Source organism: Lacerta agilis, chromosome 9 (assembly GCF_009819535.1).
Source record: "Lacerta agilis isolate rLacAgi1 chromosome 9, rLacAgi1.pri, whole genome shotgun sequence".
Lineage (NCBI taxonomy): Eukaryota > Metazoa > Chordata > Lepidosauria > Squamata > Lacertidae > Lacerta > Lacerta agilis.
Window position 1 is genome coordinate 54,168,109 of NC_046320.1, and position 20,766 is coordinate 54,188,874.

Sequence of the window (20,766 nt, forward strand, 5' to 3'; positions counted from 1 at the left end):
GTGATTTCCCCAAATATCTCCTCCTGTGCTGCTATATATTTTCTGCAATAAGGATTGCAATTTACATTGCACATTTGCACCGAAAAATTCAGACCTGTCATCACCGGCAATGGCTTTTTTCTGTGTCTGGGTTTGCTACTATAATTTGCTTTTCACACTGTAATAACTGCCATATAATTAAGCTTTTCATAGTGGATTGACCCCTTGCACAGCAAAGTCAATGTGTGTAGAACAGGGGCACTTAAGTCTATTTACTGGAAAGAAATTATACAAAGCCCAGCTCCCTATATATTTAGCCTAGCTTCTTTTGGCTATGCAGCCATGCTATCTACTTCTGCTTATAGGTGCAAGTCCAGGAAAAAGCCTCCACTTAAAGGCACCACCCAATTCCTGTTCCTGTTTTGGAGATGAAAAAGAGAGAGAGTACAATTTTCATAAAAAGGAAGCAAACTATTGCTCTTTCTGCAAACTGGTCTTTTCCTAAAATTACAAACCTGGTATCTCCTACTGTAGCTGTGAAATTATCATAGTTTCAGTAAGGAATACCAGCAAAACACAACTAGCAACTGCCCACATTTTAAGGAAAAGAGGATGGAAAAGATCAAAGTTGTAAAATTTCCCCCCAAAAAATGAACAAGCCATCCCAAACACATTCCAGTACTGGTAGATAATAGGGAAATGCACCCAAATGGTGATTGGAATGGTCTTGCCTTCTACCATTAAATAAGTGATGAGCTATAACAGAAAAGGTTAATCAATAAACCATCAAAGGAAAGCATTACCAACTGTTCAAACAGCTGCTCAGCAGAGTGACTTCTGCTTCCATGGCATCGCCTCTGGGTGCTAATTCTTCATTTTACAGAAATTGTTGAGAACAATGATTAACACTCATACTTATGTGTTGTTGTTTTTAATCTTCAGAAGACACAAATACAACACCCAACACAAGTCCTGGTAAGCAACAACCCTTTATTGTCTTATTTTTAACCATCTATTGAGAACAGGCCCATACATTACAGTGCCTTTGTTCCAGAAAAAGCAACTTCTTCCCTGTTGCTGTTTATCAGCAAAGCACATCATGGGTCCCTGCTGATTCTGGGCTTAGCTATGATGGTGCATGAGAGCTGTGCAGTCAGCTTAGTGGTTACAGTGTCGGGCTAGGACCAGGAAGATCTGGTGTAAATCCCTTCTCGTGTCCAGGGTGAATATTCACTATCTCTTCCCAACCTACCTTACAAGACTGTTGTGGGGAATAAAAGAGTGAGGAGAGAACCATATATACATCACCTTAAGTAGGGTATAATGTTGTAAATAGTAGGAGTAATAGTAAATATGTAAGGCCTTGCCTCCTCTGTCATTCCCAAGGATTGTTAGAAATCCAGGGGTCTCTAACTTTCAGAAACCCTGTTCTTGCAATCTGGGGTGCTCATATCATCGTTTATCCTATCAGTTTGTTTTATTTCTCCAGGTATTCTTTTTTACACTCCCACAACCTTCCTTTAGCATAGGTCCCCTGCCTTATGAAATCCCTTCTCAACAATTAATATTAAGATGGCTGTTTAGTGTAACATTAATCTGAACTGCAAGATAAATCACCACAATGAATGCTTAATGTTATTTGTACAGGATCAACCACATCAACCACAACTATCTCAACAACTAAAGGTAAGGTCACAGGTATATAATTGTCTGGAATTTTAAAGTCAATGCATATCATTTATACTAATTCATGCAAACAATAGTTTTTGGCTTACTTCATTGTCCATTGAAAGGTCCACTTGATTGGGTTAAATGCCTTTGCATTTGGTTTCCATTGCATTCATTTGCAAGGACTTTGCTTCAAGGTTTCCATTTCAAATAGAAATGGAGAGAGATATATATGGAGATTACTGTTATAGTACATGTAAAAGGGAGGCTCCTTACTGTGGAGGTGAGAGGAATACAATGAAAGAGGAGATATAATATTCAAAAGTGAAGCACGGTAGGGCAATGGAGTCTGCTTCATTAGGGCAAATGGACACTGCCCCACTAACCTTGATTCCATGAAGCCCACTTGTCTGCCTTCTGACTTGCAACCAGTCCTTATCTCCAGATAAGGTCCAGGTAGAATAATAATAATAATAATAATTTATTATTTATACCCCGCCCATCTGGCCGGGTCTCCCCAGCCACTCTGGGCGGCCTCCAACAAATACCAAAATACAATACAGAGTCACAAATTAAAAACTTCCCTAAACAGGGCTGCCTTTAGGTGTTTTCTGAATGTCAGGTAGTTGTTTATTCCCTTGACTTCTGACGGGAGGGCGTTCCACAGGGCGGGCGCCACTACCGAGAAGGCCCTCTGCCTGGTTCCCTGTAGTTTTGCTTCTCGCAGTGAGGGAACCGCCAGAAGGCCCTCGGCGCTGGATCTCAGTGTCCGGGCTGAATGATGGGGGTGGAGACGCTCCTTCAGGTATACAGGACCGAGGCCGTTTAGGGCTTTAAAGGTCAACACCAACACTTTGAATTGTGCTCGGAAACATACTGGGAGCCAATGCAGATCTCTCAGGACCGGTGTTATGTGGTCCCGGCGGCCACTCCCAGTCACCAGTCTAGCTGCCGCATTCTGGATTAATTGCAGTTTCCGGGTCACCTTCAAAGGTAGCCCCACGTAGAGCGCATTGCAGTAGTCCAAGCGGGAGATAACCAGAGCATGCACCACTCTGACAAGACAGTCTGCGGGCAGGTAGGGTCTCAGCCTGCGTACCAGATGGAGCTGGTAGACAGCCACCCTGGACACAGAATTAACCTGCGCTTCCATGGACAGCTGTGAGTCCAAAATGACTCCCAGGCTGCGCACCTGGTCCTTCAGGGGCACAGTTACCCCATTCAGGACCAGGGAGTCCCCCACACCCGCCCGCCTCCTGTCCCCCAAAAACAGTACTTCTGTCTTGTCAGGATTCAACCTACTATTTGTAGATTTCTGGGTTATGTGTAGTTAATCACCAATAACACCTGACTCCCAGTGGTTCAAAAACAGCACCAACCTTTCTTCCTAAATTATGCTTCTAATTTGTGGGGTGGGGGACTAGGATTTTTGTGTAAAAGGACTATGACCTCATTTCTGGTACTGAAGACAAAGTCCTGGGCTGAGAGATGCTTTGTTCTTTCATTCTAAGTGTATACAGTGGTACCTTGGTTTACAGACGCTTCAGGTTACATACTCCGCTAACCCAGAAATAACGCTTCAGGTTAAGAACTTTGCTTCAGGATGAGAACAGAAATCGTGCTCTGGCGGCGCAGCAGCAGCGGGAGGCCCCATTAGCTAAAGTGGTGCTTCAGGTTAAGAACAGTTTCAGGTTAAGAACCAACCTCCAGAACGAATTAAGTTCTTAACCCAAGACACCACTGTATATGCCCTTCTTACATTTTGATACAGCTGGTATTTGGGTTTGTGGGTGGGAAGCTGATCTTATAGGCTGGCAGTTCACCCAACCCTGCTTTAGATAATGATCAAGAATCCAGAAGTGAATTTTGAAGCATGCACTCACACCCACCATTCATGTTTTCGTAATAAAGCTGATAGCAATTTGCAGTTAACTAGGATAGGGATGCGGGTGGCGCTGTGGGTTAAACCACAGAGCCTAGGGCTTGCTGATCAGAAGGTTGGCGGTTCGAATCCCTGCGACAGGGTGAGCTTCCGTTGCTCAGTCCCAGCTCCTGCCCACCTAGTAGTTCTAAAGTGCAAGTAGATAAATACCGGTAGGTACCGCTCCAACAGGAAGGTAAACAGCGTTTCCATACACTGCTCTGGTTCACCAGAAGCAGCTTTGTTATGCTTGGCCACATGACCCAGAAGCTGTATGCCGGCTCCCTCAGCCAGTAACACGAGATGAGCACCACAACCCCAGAGTCGGACACGACTGGAACTAGTGGTCAGGGGTCTCTTTACCTTTAGGATATCTTAGGGAACACCTTCTCTCAAATAGATCTGCCCAGTCACTAAGGTCTTCTTCCTGGGGCTACTTTTCCAAATCTAAAAAAACCAGGCTCTCTACTTAAATCAGAGATATGAAAGGAACATTTGTGTGCAGGAGTAGCTTTGTGTGCAGGAGTACCTTGTCCCTCAAGTATCATGGTATGAAGACCTTTACTTCTCAAATAAAGTACAGTGAAATTGAAGGGTATTGTAACTTCAGAGGCCAATAAAAATTGTCAAATGCCTGGCTGAGCTCAGGAAGAGAATAGATTTTATTTTATTTTTTTAAAGGTATATTAAAGCAGTAAAGACACAGCGGTTTCATATTTCAAAACTGCTCTCTTCATCTCCTAATACAAGCACAAAAGGGACAGGCAATGCTGCAAGATGGAACATTTAGAATGGTATATTTGAAATATGCTTTCAGGTAACTTTTATTTGAAATGCGGAATATATTGCCCTGAGGTATTACCATGTTCCGAAAGACCATCGGTCAACATATCTGAACCTTCTCCTTTCCCTCAAGCGGACTAGGTTGTTTTTAATAATAAAACTCATTTTGCTTTACCTTGCCCTTCTCATAGCAAGCCAAGAAACCTCTTCCACGAGCACAAGCAAAGCTGCAACTGCAGGTAATTTCCTCAACATTTGAATTATTTTTCGCTTGCTATTTTTTCTTCTTCTTCTTCTAGCTCCTGCTCTTTGATTAATCCATATCAGATGCTTTCCGCATGGGGTGCTGCACATAAACCCTTGTTTGACTGTGAAAGTGAGTTACAGTGAATTTTGAAGGACACATTCTATATCTTGGCCACATCTGCACCATACATTTAAAGCACTGCTATACCACTTTAACAGTTCCAAAGAATTATGGGAGCTGTTGTTCCATTAAGGGTGCTAGGACCCCTCCTGCCCTCCCAGAGGTACCATTTCCAGTTGCCCGGGAAGCAGGATTGATTGTTAAGCCACTCTAGAAACTGTACATCTATGAAGAGAAAAGGGTTCCTAACGACTCTCATCATCTTTAGCAAACAGCTGCTCCCAGGATCCTTTTGGGGAAATCGTGACTGTTTAAAGTAGGATAATACTGCTTCAAATGTAGGGTGTGGATGCGGACTTAGATTATTATTAATACTGTAATTATTATTATTGATGCTGCTGCTGCTGTTGACTTACAACTCCGATCATTCCCATCCATGCTGGTTACAATGGTCAGGGCTGGTGTGGGTTGTAGTTCAACAATATCTGGGGAGGGAACCAAGCTTAGACAGTTGTCAGGCTTTGGGGACTCAGCTCCCCTCCCCCCCCTTTGGCCGTAGATAAGCAGGACAAAGCGAAAAGAGTCGATTTCCATTTAAAGAGTCTTTAATGATCACATCAAAAGAACAACACAGCTATTCTCAGAATGAAGGTGTTCCAATTCAGGTTTCCACCCACTTCCCCCCTAGTCACTTCTGCTTCTTGCAATCTGATCTTGCAAACCACTGTGCTCCCCCCCCCCAGTACACACACACACACACACTATATATATATATATATATATATATATATATATATATATATATATATAAAATTTATTACACAGCTGAAAACCAGCATACTTCATTTGATACAAGTTCAACAAATACCAATATAAAAAATAAAGTAAAATAAAATGGTAAGCCAAATTGAAGACTTGGAATTTAAAACAGAGATAAACACATTGCAGGGAGTTGAACCAGATGACCCCCAGGGCCCCTTCCAACTTTACAATTCTATGATTCTATGACAAATGGCTCTATGTGGATCCAACAGGTAAGAGAGACTGACCTATTTTGTACATGTAATATAAAGAGGCTGCAACTATAGTATTTATTTTTATATTGAAAACTATGGATTGTGTAGCCACCTTATCTGCTCTCCTTCACCTTAGACTGATAGGCCGGACACTTTCCAGAGAGAGAGAGACTCTGTTAGCTCTCTCTCTCTCTTCCAGTTCTTCTTCACTTTGCTGTTCACACCCCCCCAAGTTCGTCCCAACTTTTGTCTTCAGAACTATGCCCCTCTGCAAACCACTGCTCCAAATCTGTACTGCTCCATTGCTCCTGGGCAGCTTCAGGATCCTGGTCAGGAGGGGGGGCTCCCACCATTCATCATCAGAGCAGTACTCCTCAGCCTGGTTTCTGACAACAGTACTGTAGGCACTGTGGTCTGACTTGGAATAAGCTTGCTTCCTGAGCTAAGCAGATCTGGGGCCGTCTGGGAAACCTACCTGAGAAAACCCAATGCATTATGGTTGAAAGGTAGGGTATAATTGAGATATGTATTTATTTACTAGTTTAAAACATGTTCATCTTGCCTTTCGATATCAGGGTGGTGCAGAGCATTAAACAGAAACAAACGAAACAGCAGCAAACCAGCTAAAACTTGCACAGTTAAGGCTGAAATCCTATGCACACATACCTGGGAATAAGTCCCGCTGAGTTTATGGGATTGCACTGTAAATCACTTTCTGTTTAATATCTAATGATAGTGGGGTTGGTACCAGGTGAAGCCCTTTGGGGAGGGCATTCCGTAACTGGGGTACCACTGCTAATCAAGCCCTCTTCTTTTTAGACGATCTTCGTACTTTTAATGAGAATATTTGGCTCAACCCTATCATTTTAGTTGACTTTTCCTGTATCTTCTTCCATTCTGAGTTTTTGACACTTAACGTTGCTAGCATAAGAAGGGAATGGAGCTGCAAAAACACACACACATACTCAGTTTAAAGGGAAATCATGTGCTGGCATCCGGAACAGTGGCAGTAAAAAAGCAAATCATGTTTGCAGTGATTTCCTCAGAGTGCCATTTACTCTTCTTGAAGTGATTAATTTTGTGCCACTGTCTACGAGTGAGGCTGTATTTTTCCCTTTGAAGAGCTGCACTCTGATGAAGGTGAACACTTTTTTCATTTTCAAAAACGCTTTAGTGGCATTTGCTAATTCATTTTTTGCAACTCCTCTGCAATGTAAGTGGGTAATAATATCATCATTCCTGCTTTATAGAGAAGCCCAGAGCTATTGCAAGAGTCAGCGACAGAAAAGGAGGGCAAAAATGGAAGCTGTAGATGGAGGTAGCTTTCTCAATAGCTCTGACTTCAAAATTACCGTATATTTCACTCCATAGGGCACACCGAACCATAGGGCACACCTCGTTTTTAGAGGAGGAGACAAGAAAAAAATATTTTTCTGGTTTTCCTCTTCTAAAAGCCCTGTTTTTTTTGAGGATCAGCTAAAAGTTTTGCAGCTTTTTTGCAAAGGGAAAAGCCCTTTTTTAAGGATCAGCTAAAAGTTTTGCAGCTTTTTTGCAAAGGGAAAAGCCCTGTTTTTTAGGATCAGCTAAATTTTTTGCAGCTTTTTTTGCAAAGGGGGAAAAGCAAAGAGGAAAAGCCCCATTTTTATGGGGTTCAACTCACATTTCTGCAGCTTCTAAAGGAAAGGGAGCCTTTTCTACAGTTTCCAGACAGATAATCTAATCAGCCAGTCACATGTTGCTGGGGAAACAAACAACCTCCCTCTGCAGCACATTCAACAATGGAGGGCAGGGCTGAAAGGGAACCGGGACTCTTATCTCTCTCCCGATCTCTTGCTGATCAGCTGCTGAGCGGGGTCCTTCCAACACTCCCTTTTCTCTTTGTAAAATAAAAAGCATGATCCTCTTTTGGCCCCTGGGCAATTCAGCTCCAGGGACCACCATTCACTCCATAAGATGCACAGATATTTCCCCTTACTTTTTAGGAGGAAAAAAGTGCCTCTTATGGAGCGAAAAATACTGTATACTACTGTTTATGTGAGTATTTAAAACAACTTTAAAAAAAAATCATAGGGACACACACACTATGAATCAATGATCACCCATATAACTTGGGTGCAATTTACTACACTTCCACATCCGTCCGTCCCCAAATTAAAATCCCCTAATGCTTTCTAGAACAGGTAAACAGTGATTTCATCATGTGGAATTGAAATCACAGAGCACCTGACTGTGCAAAGCTTTAACAGAAATGGAGATTTAGGAAAGCAGCGCTTTCCATTCCATTCTGTAATTGCCACATGCAGCACTGCTTCCATTCTGCAGCAGTTCCATCTTCTGCCCAAAACTATGCTATTCATGTCAATTTAAGAGAAGAAGTCCCCGAGAAACATCCTGAAACAGAAATAAAACACGTCATCAACAAGGAGTGGGTGAAGTTAGTCCACTGTGGCAAAATTACATAACTTACGTGATTTACATTGGGTGGCATTCAGCTAAGTTTTACTCAGAGAAGACCTACTGAAATGAATGAACATGACTAAAGAAATAAATGAACATGAATGTGTGAACATTTTCAGTTTTCACTCCCAGTTTCATTCTCATGTGAATTTTCTGACATCCCTACAGGGCAACAATAATTAGACCTGAATTTCTTGTTCTTTCTCTTTGGACAATATTTCTGTCTGTGACAAGGATGCATACAATGGCTTGGAGCTGCATCAGGAACACAGAAAGTAAACAGCATGGAATGCTTGGAGTTCTGTTGTCTTTTCATAAGCAATTTTAGCAATAAACCATAAGTGTGTCGCAGATCGGCTATGTTTATTTGGCAGAGGATCAGTAACGGGGGAAAAATATGTGTTCATTGTTTCAGGTATTACAACTACTACTGCGAATTCTTCAGCAGCAGCCCAACCAACACAGGCCTCTGCACATGGGTCACTATCAACATCCAACGACACAGCAAGCAGTAGGTATTGTGTTTCTCTGGCTCACTGGTGAATTCATTGTAAGCCATACCTGAGGGTGAGAAAGGGCCACCATGGCTGTGAAGCAGGGCATTGGTTTGTGGCGAAGGTCTTGACTCACTGATGGAGCACATACATTGCACACAAAAAGCTCCCAGGTTCAATCCCCAGAATCTCCAAGAGACTCCTATGTGAAACTTTGGAAATCTGCTACCAATAGACCACACTGAGCTAGATTAACCAATGATCTAACTTGGTAAAAAGGCAGTTTTCTATGTGTGACCCCGCTTCTTACCCCTGTGTTGGTTAACATGGGAGTGAAGAGTACTGGCATAAGACTGTTGGCTAGTCTTCATGCAGCCACAGCTGAAATAAAGACTATGTACATGCAGGGCCTGGAATCTGTAGATCCACACCAGCTTAAAGTCTGCCCACCCCTGTGGTAAACAAGCATATTAATTGATGATGCTATCATTCTACAATATTTCCAGAGGGGTAGCTATGGTAATCTGCTGCAGCAGGGACAACAAAGAGGTCTGTGGCACATTAGCAATAAATCTGTTAGATCCTTAACACACTGCAAGACTCTTTTTCATGGTAGGCAGAAAAATGATGGTGACAGAGAGCCAGTGTTATATCTGCTTGCAAACTGCTCTCTGCAATGTCTCCACTGAACACATCTTGAGGAATAAGGTCATAGACCTGCATATGTAATTTTGCAATCTATTGATGCTTCCCTAGTTAAAAAAAATACATTTCCAAAATCTACAATGTTCAGTTCTTTGTGCCTTTCAAAATAAATAGGGGAGAAGGAGAAAACTCATACTGGACTGGATATTACTTTTGTAGGGCAGTTAGTGGCATAATTCATATGAAGCAAGGCTGGGGAACTCCTCTGTCCCCTAGATTTTGGCAAAAGGTAAAATGGCAAGGGATCTGATTTCAAATCTCCACTGTCTCTTCTGGTTTGGCCCTCAGTCTTGGGGATCAAGTGATAATAAAACCCAATTTTCTTGCACATGGTTCATTAGGCTAGATGAAGACATTTTATTTGGCTTCTGAGCAGTTCTTTGGGGTCCACAGCTCAACTTTCAACACCTAAGCCTCTCTGAATATGAAAGGCCCCTAATGAAGGGGAAAGTCTGACCCTTCAGTTCTTTGCAGAAGGTCATTCTAGATGACTCTCATAACTCAAGCATGGTTACCGTCAGCCTTCTGCATAAGGGTGTCTTATGGGAAAACTGTGGCTCTCCAGATTTTGTTGGACTCCAACTTCTATCAGCCCTACTCAACATAGCCAATGTTCAGGGCTGAAGAGAGCAAGGCCGGCCCACTCATGAGGTAAGGTGAGGTGACTGCCTCAGGCGGCAGCAGCCACTAGTGCAGCAAATCCTGATGTTGATTTCCCCCCCTTCTTGTTCCTGATGTAGATATTCCCTCACCCCTTCTACCCTGGTGGGGAGGGGGTGCCATTTTAGGGATTGCCTCAGGTGCCAAAATATATTGGGCCTGCCCTTGATGGGAGATGCTGCCCAACCAAATCTGGAGGACCACAGGTTCCCCCATCCTTCCTTTAGTATGTGAATGTGTCCATTATTATGGAATACTGCAGACATTTTAAAAAATATTACGTACCCATACATGATTGCACACAAAGGCATCTCAATTAACCATAGTCTTTAGATGCACATCTTTTATTTTATACTTACCTACAGCACTAAAATACTGAACTGTCTGTCTCTGCTGTTACTGCACCAAATGAAGATTTGTTGATGTAGAACTAATGCTGTAGGCTATGAAGAAGCTTTTGCTTTTGTTTTGCTTTTGTCGTTCCACTTTATAGCAGAAGTCCTAATGGATAGAAACAAAACAAAACGAAAAGCCCACAAATGTGACTCCTTTTCTTTTAGGTCATGGAGAAGTTCCTCACTTGAGGGTATCCATAGAACACAACCACCTATAATTAACCTGTACTGAAAGCTAAAGCTTGTGGCATGTAGGGAAAAGCTAATAAGCAATGGCAGGCCTGTCTCTACAGCTTAGTTCATGGTAGTGCCCTGAATGAATACTGGAAGTTGACTACTTCCTTGCCCATAGTAGACCAACCTAGAACAATACCATTGATGATGGTTTTTACGTTCAGCTTCAAAACTGAGCTTCTCCACCCATTCCAAGTGACTTCCTCAAGGGGTTTCGAGAAGAGGACAACGGCAGACGAGGCCTTGTGAGTTGCTTGTGAGCTTCCCATTGGCATCTGGTTGGCCACTGTAGAAAAAGGATGCTAGATAAGGAATTTGGTCTAATCCAGCAGACCTTTTCCTGGGTTCTTCACATTTATTTTGCCCTAACATTGTAGAAAACAGCTATAGAAAAGACCGAGGAGTGCTGCAGCATTTGGATTAGGAGGGGGTTAAAAGCTGTCGCTCCCAAAACTACACTTTATAGCAACCATAAAAAAGACAGCTCTCAGGATTCTCTGGGGGATGTCATGTGTTTTACATGTACGGTGTATATGCAGCCTCAGTCAGCATTGTGCAAGTGTTAGGCAGCTGCTGACTACTCACCCTTTCTGGCATCAGCAAACCGCCCCCCCCCCTCCCCAGATCAGCTCACATAACTATGTTACTACTAGTCGGGATAAACAGAACAGTCTATTTCTGGTCTTTCAGTTTCAGGTGGGTTCATTCGTAAGACCTACTTCATACCAATCTGTGACTCTTCTAAAAATGTACCAAAGCCATTTTTTAAGATATGTATCAATGCATTTTATTTCAATATATACCTTTCCATGTGCATTTTATCCTAAAACACTTTTTAAAAATGAATTTGATACTTTTCGTTGTCTAGAATGGCATTGTGACATTCGGAGGAGTGCAGAATCTGAATAATAGTTGCATTCTTATCAGTGTATTAATCCAGATGAGGCGAATCAGGCCAGTATGCCCCATGATTGTAAGATGAAGGGCAGGATAAAAGTGTACCAACTAAATAATTAAACGGGCATCAAAGGAAATCCCCCTCCTTCCCTATCTGCCTGCCCCCGATAGCTTGAGCACTCCCTTGGGTAATAAAAGTTACTGATAGTCTGAAGAAGGATTGGCAGATTTTGCCGTGGGAAGATGTGCTTTGCAGCATATCTAAGTCTCTCCTCTGAAAATCAGAATTTCAAACCAAGGCATTCCTGGCCCTTTTTTCTTTATGGGATGACGTTCTTCAGGTATTCAGACATTGCATTGCTTAGAACCAAACACCCCAAAGATAATCCCACCCTCTGCACACCCAGCTGATCTCAGAAGAAGGCATCATGCAACTAGCATTTCATTGGGAGGTCCATTCTCAAGTGCCAGAATCAGGCCTTTATTGTGACGGCACCTACTCTTTGAAATTCACATCATCAGATAACCTCCATCCCTATTGTCTGTTTGGGAACTTGTTGAAAATCTTCCTCTGTTAACATGATTTTTTCAAATCATTCATTGTTTAGTTAATTGATTTTCAAATTGTTGTTTAAATTGATTTTTTTTTCTAAATTGCTTTTATATGTGTAATTGTTTCATGAATGTTTTTATTGTATTGTAAATCACCTCAAGAAGCCTCTTAGGAAGTGATTCATAAATGAAATAAATAACTATCATCATTAATAATAATAATAATAATAATAATAATAATAATAATAATAATACTAGGCACAGTTTTAAAGAAAAAGATGCAGGGACCTGAGGATGTTGAGACAACAGCTCTGCAGGATTACTCTGGTTTTCCCCACACTTGCATACTGATTATTCCTTTGACAAATATGTTTTGAGAACAGCAGTTAACACACTGTCATTTATCTTATCAAAATATCAGCAGGGACAGCTGAATCACCAGCACTGAGCTCTGTGACTTCATCTCACTTGGCTCTAACAACTCCTGGTAAGACATCCCCTTTATAATCTAATTCATAATCAAGTGTTGACAACTGGCCCATTAAACAATTATATGACTGTATTATAGCAGCGGTTTTGCTTCTGTGCTGCGATGTTCAGTAAAGCTTCAGTTTCCTTGCAGTAGATGCAGGCAGCGGTTTTTCGGGGTTGATTTTTCCCTGTAGCTTCTGGCTGTCGGGTAAACTTGATGAAAGGCTTGCAGGGGATGGGTCCAAGGAAAAGCATCTCCTAGCATGCTCCAGGGAACAAACAGAATAACCTTTCAGGGGATGCTGTGCTGTCCCTTCGGTCGGTTTTAGGGCATTCATGTGCCTTCCTTTGAGTGCTCTGCTTGAAAAGCTATCCAGTTCCAAGCCTGGTTTAAATTGCCCACCAGCAGTTGTCATCGGGACAGGGGACTAAATAGGCACCCAGGTCACTATCCTCCCTGCTGTGATGAGATGTATTGCATTAAAAAAAGAGACTATTTCTAATTTTGCATCCATACATATAAAGCAGCATATGCACAATTTATGAAAACCTGTGCTTTTTTATGGGTAATGCATTTTCTGATTCCCACCCCCCATGCATAAGCATCCATACTAGTTGACAGTGCTAAACTATACATAGACCAATGTTCTACCTTGGTCTAAGGCAAGTTTCTTCTGCTCATATGTCATCCTGCAGCAGCCCTTGGGAAGGCTACAGACCCCAAGGGTTACTACACCTTTCTGTCCTGGCATGTTGCTACAAAGCATGGTGAGGCAGGGAAGAGATAGATCTCCTCTCCTCTTCTCCCCTCTCCCAATGTGCCATGGCTACTCCCACCAGCCAGATAAGTAAAGGAGAGGAAAATGTTGTACAGATGGGAGCTGGTGGGGAAGTTGTTTTAGGAAGGTGGTGGAGGACTGGCAAAGAGGGGATTCACCTGTACCCTGCCTCTCCAGATTCACTTCCACACTATCTCACCAGACTGCTCAATGTTTTATAAAAGGTCTGGAATGGGCACTCAGAAAGAGAGAGGGAGAGAAACTGCCTTTGTTTCTGACTGCAAGCTGTGCTTCCTACCTGGACAAGAGTCTAAACCTTAGGATAGTGTTTGTGTTTAACATGAGATTGCCTTCCTTACAGATCAACATAACAAGACAACAACAGAAAGGGCACCTCCCAACGAGAATGCCACTCAGAGAAGCATACCAGACACGCTTCAAAAAGTAACTGAAGCTCCAACTGAAAGTAAGTAAAGACAAATTGTTGTTCTTTAGTCGTTTAGTCGTGTCCAACTCTTTGTGACCCCATGGACCAGAGCACTCCAGGCACTCCTGTCTTCCACTGCCTCATGCAGTTTGGTCAGACTCGTGTTGGTAGCTTTGAGAACACTGTCCAATCATCTCATCCTCTCCTTCTCCTTGTGCCCTCCATCTTTCCCAACATCAGGGTCTTTTCCAGGGAGTCTTCTCTTCTCATGAGGTGGCCAAAGTATTGGAGCCTCAGCTTCAGGATCTGTCCTTCCAGTGAGCACTCAGGGCTGATTTCCTTCACAATGGATAGGTTTGATCTTGCAGTCCATGGGACTCTCAAGAGTCTCCTCCAGCACCATCATTCAAAAGCATCAATTCTTTGGCGATCAGCCTTCTTTATGGTCCAGCTCTCACTTTTATACATCATTACTGGGAAAACCATAGCTTTAACTATACGGACCTTTGTCAGCAATGTGATATCTCTGCTTTTTAAGATGCTGTCTAGGTTTGTCATTGCTTTTCTCCCAGGAAGTAGGCGTCTTCTAATTTCGTGACTTCTGTCACCATCTGCAGTGATCATGGAGCCCATGAAAGTAAAATCTCTCATTGCCTCCATTTCTTCCCCTTCTATTTGCCAGGAGGTGATGGGACCAGTGGCCATCATCTTAGTTTTTTTGATGTTGAGCTTCAGACAATATTTTTCACTCTCCTCTTTCACCCTCATTAAAAGGTTCTTTAATTCCTCCTCACTTTCTGCCATCAAGGTTGTGTCATCAGCATATCTGAGGTTGTTGATATTTCTTCCGGCAATCTTAATTCCGGTTTGGGATTCATCCAGTCCAGCCTTTCGCATGATGAATTCTGCATATAAGTTAAATAAGCAGGGAGACAATATACACCCTTGTTGTACTCCTTTCCCAATTTTGAACCAATCAGTTATTCCATATCCAGTTCTAACTGTAGCTTCTTGTACCACATAGAGATTTCTCAGGAGACAAATGAGGTGATCCGGCACTCCCATTTCTTTAAGAACTTGCCATAGTTTGCTATGGTTGACACAGTCAAATGCTTTTGCGTAGTCAATGAAACAGAAGTAGATGTTTTTCTGGAACTCCATTCTCCCATTCACACTGTCATTCCCCCCTTTCCTTCTTGCTTTGATATTATATATACAAAGCAGCAAACTGTGGTTTCAGCTTGCTCTACAAATCTGAGTTGATAATCAGGACTCAAAAATGAGTCACATACGGAGCAGCCAGTCTGTGCTTTAAGTTCTTGAGATCTTCTACTTTTGTCCTTTTTTTAATTATTTAATTTCTATCCCACCCTTCCTCCCCCAGGAGCCCAGGGCAGAAAACAGATACACACAAAAACAAAAACATTTTAACACTGTAAAAACAATTTAAAAGCTGTTACAGTTTAAAACATCTAAAAAGTAGTTACAGTTAAAAATATTCTTCCATCCAACAGTCTTAGGGCTGCCACCAAATGCCAGGGGTAAACAGGAATGTTTTCAAATGCCTCCTGAAAACTCCAGGTCTCTAGAGTGTCCAGGATAAAGGACCCTCCCCACAGTGGGTTCATTTGTAATCACTTTTGGCAGGTTTTATTTCTATAATTTGGAGAATTGGGAAGTTTAGAACAACATACGTATGTGTCATTTTAAAAAAAAAAATGAAAAAGTGTAGATCTTGTTTGAACTCCTACACCTCCAAATTACAGAAACATACTTTGTGTATTTTAGCATCCCCTTTGAGCAATCATTCAGGAGTGTACTTGAGCTTAGCTTCATTTGGTTGCCATCCAAAAAGGAAGGGGGGGAGAGAGACAGAAACAAACGGAAGAAGACTGCAGTTGTTTAGTCAAAGGGCCATTTGAGAACACAATTGAGGGAGGTTGGTTTGGGGTCTCCATCTCCCATGCCATCTGCTGGTCTGTTAACCACCTACTGTACTAGAATGAGGCAAGGCAGCAATGCAAGAAAGAAGGGGGGAAATAGGAGGCTTTCTCCTTCCCCGCTTCATAGCTCATTGCCCAACAACAACTTATTCCAGACAATATTGCCCTCCTCATTTTTCAGTAATGAGTCTGGAAGTCTTCCCAGATTCTTTTTATAGGGCAGCTGCCCCTCTAAACTCACAGACCCCAAAGGAGCGTGAGGTTAACATAGAAGAGGCATAGAACAAGTTCAATAAGTCTGCCAGTCATTGTCAATTTCTTGGTCTTTCTATAGCGATGACTGATGTGGTGCAAATTGCTCATTAAAGGGGAACTGAAAACCATGATACTGTTGACCAGATATGCCTAACAGCATAAGGATATAAACAGCAGCTTGAGATTACTTGTCCATTTAGATAAGCACAGTAGTGCTTATTCTGACTGATGGCAACAGTCTGGTGGCTACAGGAGAACCTTTTGGTCAGGTCTGGGGAACCTTTGGACTTCCTGATATTGCTCAACTACAACCAACCTCAGTCCCTACAAGCACGGCCAATGGTGGGGGATGATGGGAGTTGTAGTTCAGCAACATCTGGAGGGCCAAATATCCCCTTCACCTGCTCTATGTGACCTCGGGAGATACCAGCAATTTAACCTGTAGCTTTATAGCAAGGGTGGGGAGAGTTTTTGCAGCCCAAGGATTGGATTCCCCCTTGGTCAGCCCTTCAGGGGAACATGGCCAAGACAATAGTGAATTTGGGCAATGTGAGCATTTTAGCTTTTTCCAAGCCTTGTTGGTGAAGGATGGTCACCCATTCCCTCCTCTGCTGCTTTTTCCAGGAACACCTCCCTTTCCTCTGAAGCTGTGAGTACCCTGAAAATGCCTCCATCACACTGCAGTTAGGCTTGGGAAAAGCCTTCCATTGGTTCCAACAGAATGCTTTATTTCGAGCCTTGTTGCATCAGTGAGGGGCAGATGAGACTCTGTTGGCGGCTGTGGGGGGAAAGGGGGCAGCAGGAGCTCTGTAAGGCCTGCAAGTTAGTGATTCCACACCCTTGTTTTACAGGCCTTTGCAGACAAAGTTTATGTTCTGCTATATGGCAAACTTACCTTTCACAAATGGGGGGGGGGGAGGAAACCCTAGGAATAAATACAATGATCACGATTCACAACAGGATTTATAGTAAGGTTGCAATCATTTGATATGCCTTATTTTGGTAAATACTGACAAAAATATAGGAATTAAAGCACCTCAAAAACTTGAGGAGGTTAATATGTGGGTGTGGCGTTCACACAGGGCCCCTGGTCATTCCACGGACTATTGATCCTGTGCCACCACTATTCAGCTGCCACCAACCAGGATTCCCCTGGTAAACACTGAGTCTCAGTCAGGATTTAAGTTAAACAAAGAATATCAAGAGTTTATTTTCACACACCAACAAGCTTTCAATATTAAATACACTGTTGCACTTTATCCTCTCAGTCTCGTTTCTGCCTTTAGCTCACTCTACCTCCCCACCACAAAGTTCCACACACCAACCCTCACAACCACCAACACCAACTGCCCACCGCTAACTCCAACTGCTACTCTTCTAACCCCCCTTCGGGCTGAGTCTTAAAGCCAATAAATAAGCTCCGCCCCCTTTTGTCTCCACATGCACAATCCTATTCAGAAGGAATGGCCAATGCCACAGTGGGCTTTTTATTTTATTTTTTTTTAAAAATCACCTGGGATTCAAATAATAAGGTAAAGGTTAGTGTGGACTGAGAAATGCTATAACTCAAGAAAGAAGGTAAAACAGATGCATTTTTAAGAAAATAACATCACCTAGAATGTAGGTTTCTTAAGTGTATATGAAAATTCAAGAAAACATAATAATGGATGCCAGATTATTTTTCTGATAAATAATATCACATAGCAGACAGGCAGAAAACTGCTGACCAGCATAAGATTTGGGTTAATTCAATAAGGTTGAACCTGGATCAGCAAAAAATGTAATCTAGTTTTAATGAGACCAGCAATGTCAATGAAGAGGGCTATAACAAAATCCCTGAAAAGCATTAAATAAACCATATGCCATTGTTGGGTGTGTGTGTGCATGTGTGTGTATGGGGGGGGGAGAGATCTGTGAAGTTGAGGTACTTGGATTTAATTCAGTCTAAATCTCTTGGAAGCAAATTATATTTAGTTGGCTTAAATTCTAAGCACTCAAAATGGAATCAGGGGAGTGAAATTGGGTTATATCCAAGTGGACTGGGCTAATATTTGAATTATGGATCTTTCCTAGCTTGGGATGGAAAAGAAATTTGATTCAGTTCATATTTAAAGCCATATCTACCTTATTTGCTCTTTTTAAAACAACACATGAACTGAAGGCACAGCCATCCTTCTCCAAATTTTGCAAGAAAGTTCATCGCTCAAGCAGTTTATGTATACTTTAGGGTAAAATGTGCAGACCCATATATTAGTGAATATAACACGCAAAAATGGGGAAACAGATTTGCAAAAAGATGCACATTAAGCAAAGCCAGGGCTTTTTTTTCCCAGCCAGAACTCACTGGAACGCAGTTCTAGCACCTCTCAAGTGGGCGCCGTTGTCATTCTAAGAGAAAAAGGGAGGTGTTCGTGGAGGCACTTCTTTTTCTCGAAAAATAGCACTGAGCAAAACTGCTCAGTGCTATTTTTGGGATAAATTTTTGGGATAAATTTGTTACTAAAATGCTGGTGAATTTTCCAATGACCAAAAAAATAAATAAATTGCAAACTACTGTGGAAATGTGGACCTTGACACTGGGAAAATGAGAAAGGAAAGAGGCAGAACCAAAGCAGCTTCTCTTGCCAAATAGTACAGTATCATAATAATTGCTCTTCAGTCTACTGGTGACTTGGAACAGGACAACAGTGGGATGTGAGGAGATAAGAAAGCTGCAGTTGTGTTCAACAGCTGGCTGATTATTATTATTTTTTTAAAGCAGAAACCATGCAAGTGAATGTTTTACATTAATCACTGTTTTTCTTTCTCGTAGGCAACACTGCAAATGCACACTCTGAAAACCAGGATCACCCCTCTTATACCAGTAAGTACACTGAGTGTGGTGGTTTTACGGCAGCTGCCAAAATAAATTTGTCAGCAACTTAACTTCAGTCCTTGGTGGACAGTGAACCTAATTACAGAAAGCTGTCTACCTGCCTGCATAAGAGCTATCTTCAAGAGAGAGAAGATCTAATAAGAGCAGAACTGACATCGCCTTTCGCCCTTTGAGCCCTGAAATTATTCTTGAGGATAGAGGTCAAAGCCGCAATATCATGCAAGTGTTAACTCTGGATCAGGTCATTCTTACAGAGAGCATGAATAGAGGGAATATGTCTGCCCAATAACATCACAAATAAAACATAAATCATAAAGAATAATTAACAAATCATCGGTAAAGCAATGTGTGGCATTTGCCTCCTGTCAAAGGCAGCAGTTCAGTCCTGGACAAAGAAACCCACATACACACACACAAACATAACGTAACAACGTAACATAGCATAAAAACATAACAAAACAAGCACACACGATGCAATGCACACACACAAATTGGAATTTTACTGCAGTTGCTGCTGACACTTTTTTTTGTAATCCCATCCTTAATTCCCCTAGGAAAAGTGTTATACACCTTTAGGCCTGTCAAGGACGCAGGCCTCGCAGCAAGGTTACTGCCGTTTACTGCAGAGGCCTTTGGAAGGGTTGAACGGGGAGGAAGTCAGGTTATGGTCTTTCATAATGGCTGTAAGCCTGCCACCTAGTGGTTGCACTGGAAAATGGGAAAACTGGGAAATTAGGTAAGAATTTCCACTGCAGGCACTGTGTAGAAAGTGGTCAGTGCGGAACTTGTTTTGCGTTGTTTTTTTTTTCCTTTTAAAAAAGAATCTAAGATGTTGACATGTATGAATTAAAACAGTTTTCTCCATTGCATGCAGCCATTATTTTGCCGGTCATCATTGCCTTGATAGTCATATCCCTTTCCGTATTCCTTCTGGTGACTTTGTACAGAATGTGCTTGAAGACAACTCCAGGTATCTATTCAACTTTTAACAAACAAACAAACAAACAAAAATCTTTTTTTTAAAAAAAAATATTTAAAACGGGTTTGAATTATATTTCCCATTGTAATTTCAGCTGCAGCATATTTGTTAGAATGTTTTTGAACTGATCGGGATTTTTGCAATTCCTTGCTTTATTTGTAATCGTGATGTTCAACATGTCGCACTGAGTTGTTGCTTATCCAGCCTAAGCATCATCAACCAGCCTCCTTGCCACAAGAGGGAGCTGTCAGCAGGCTTTTGGACAATCCACGGTTTGCAGGAGAACAGGAAACGAATCCAATGAAGACTGAGCATGCTCAGTCTTTGCAGAGTAATGACTGATTGCAGAGGGTAGCTAGAATCCCGAACATCAGCAATATTAAGCTGCAAGGGGGAATGAGGTATGGGGGGGGGGGGTTCAATTAAGTTCACATTTAAAGGCATATCTGCCTAATTCACACTTTCTGAAGCAATATGCAAACCAAAACACAGCCAGCTTTCAAAATTTACACTTCTCAGAATTTTGCAGTGCATTTCTCCTGCCAAGCAATGTGTACAACAATACATATGTTATGGTAAAGTATGTGACAACATGCATAGATTCATGAAGAGAACATACAAAAATGCACTATTTTTTATAGAAATTATAAGTATTAGGGGAAATATACTTTGCAACTAGGCAAAAGTACATACCAAAAACTAAGGGTATAACTACTTTTATTCTGAATTTTGATTTGTTTTAATCCACTCTGGGGCTTGCTGCTGAAGGCAGGTAATAATTGAAGAAGAAGAAGAAGAAGAAGAAGAAGAAGAAGAAGAAGAAGAAGAAGAAGAAGAACAAGAAGAAGAAGAAGAAGAAATTTTCACAAAAAAATGTTTATTTTCATGAGGGCTTTTACAAATCACAAT

General features: G+C 41.9%; 1 protein-coding gene across 2 annotated transcripts in view; it reads left to right on the top strand.

Moving 5' to 3' along the window:
• The first annotated feature begins 1,589 nt into the window (after positions 1 to 1,589).
• Positions 1,590 to 20,766, top strand: part of EMCN (endomucin) — a 33,551-nt gene continuing 14,374 nt past the window's right edge. For both annotated transcript variants that reach the window (XM_033160744.1, XM_033160745.1), the window contains exons 1-7: positions 1,590 to 1,665; positions 4,543 to 4,590; positions 8,607 to 8,702; positions 12,550 to 12,615; positions 13,740 to 13,844; positions 18,816 to 18,866; positions 19,753 to 19,848. In XM_033160744.1, the coding sequence (XP_033016635.1) occupies positions 1,605 to 1,665; positions 4,543 to 4,590; positions 8,607 to 8,702; positions 12,550 to 12,615; positions 13,740 to 13,844; positions 18,816 to 18,866; positions 19,753 to 19,848 (523 nt within the window). In that variant the 5' untranslated portion in view covers positions 1,590 to 1,604. The remainder of the gene's footprint in view (positions 1,666 to 4,542; positions 4,591 to 8,606; positions 8,703 to 12,549; positions 12,616 to 13,739; positions 13,845 to 18,815; positions 18,867 to 19,752; positions 19,849 to 20,766) is intronic.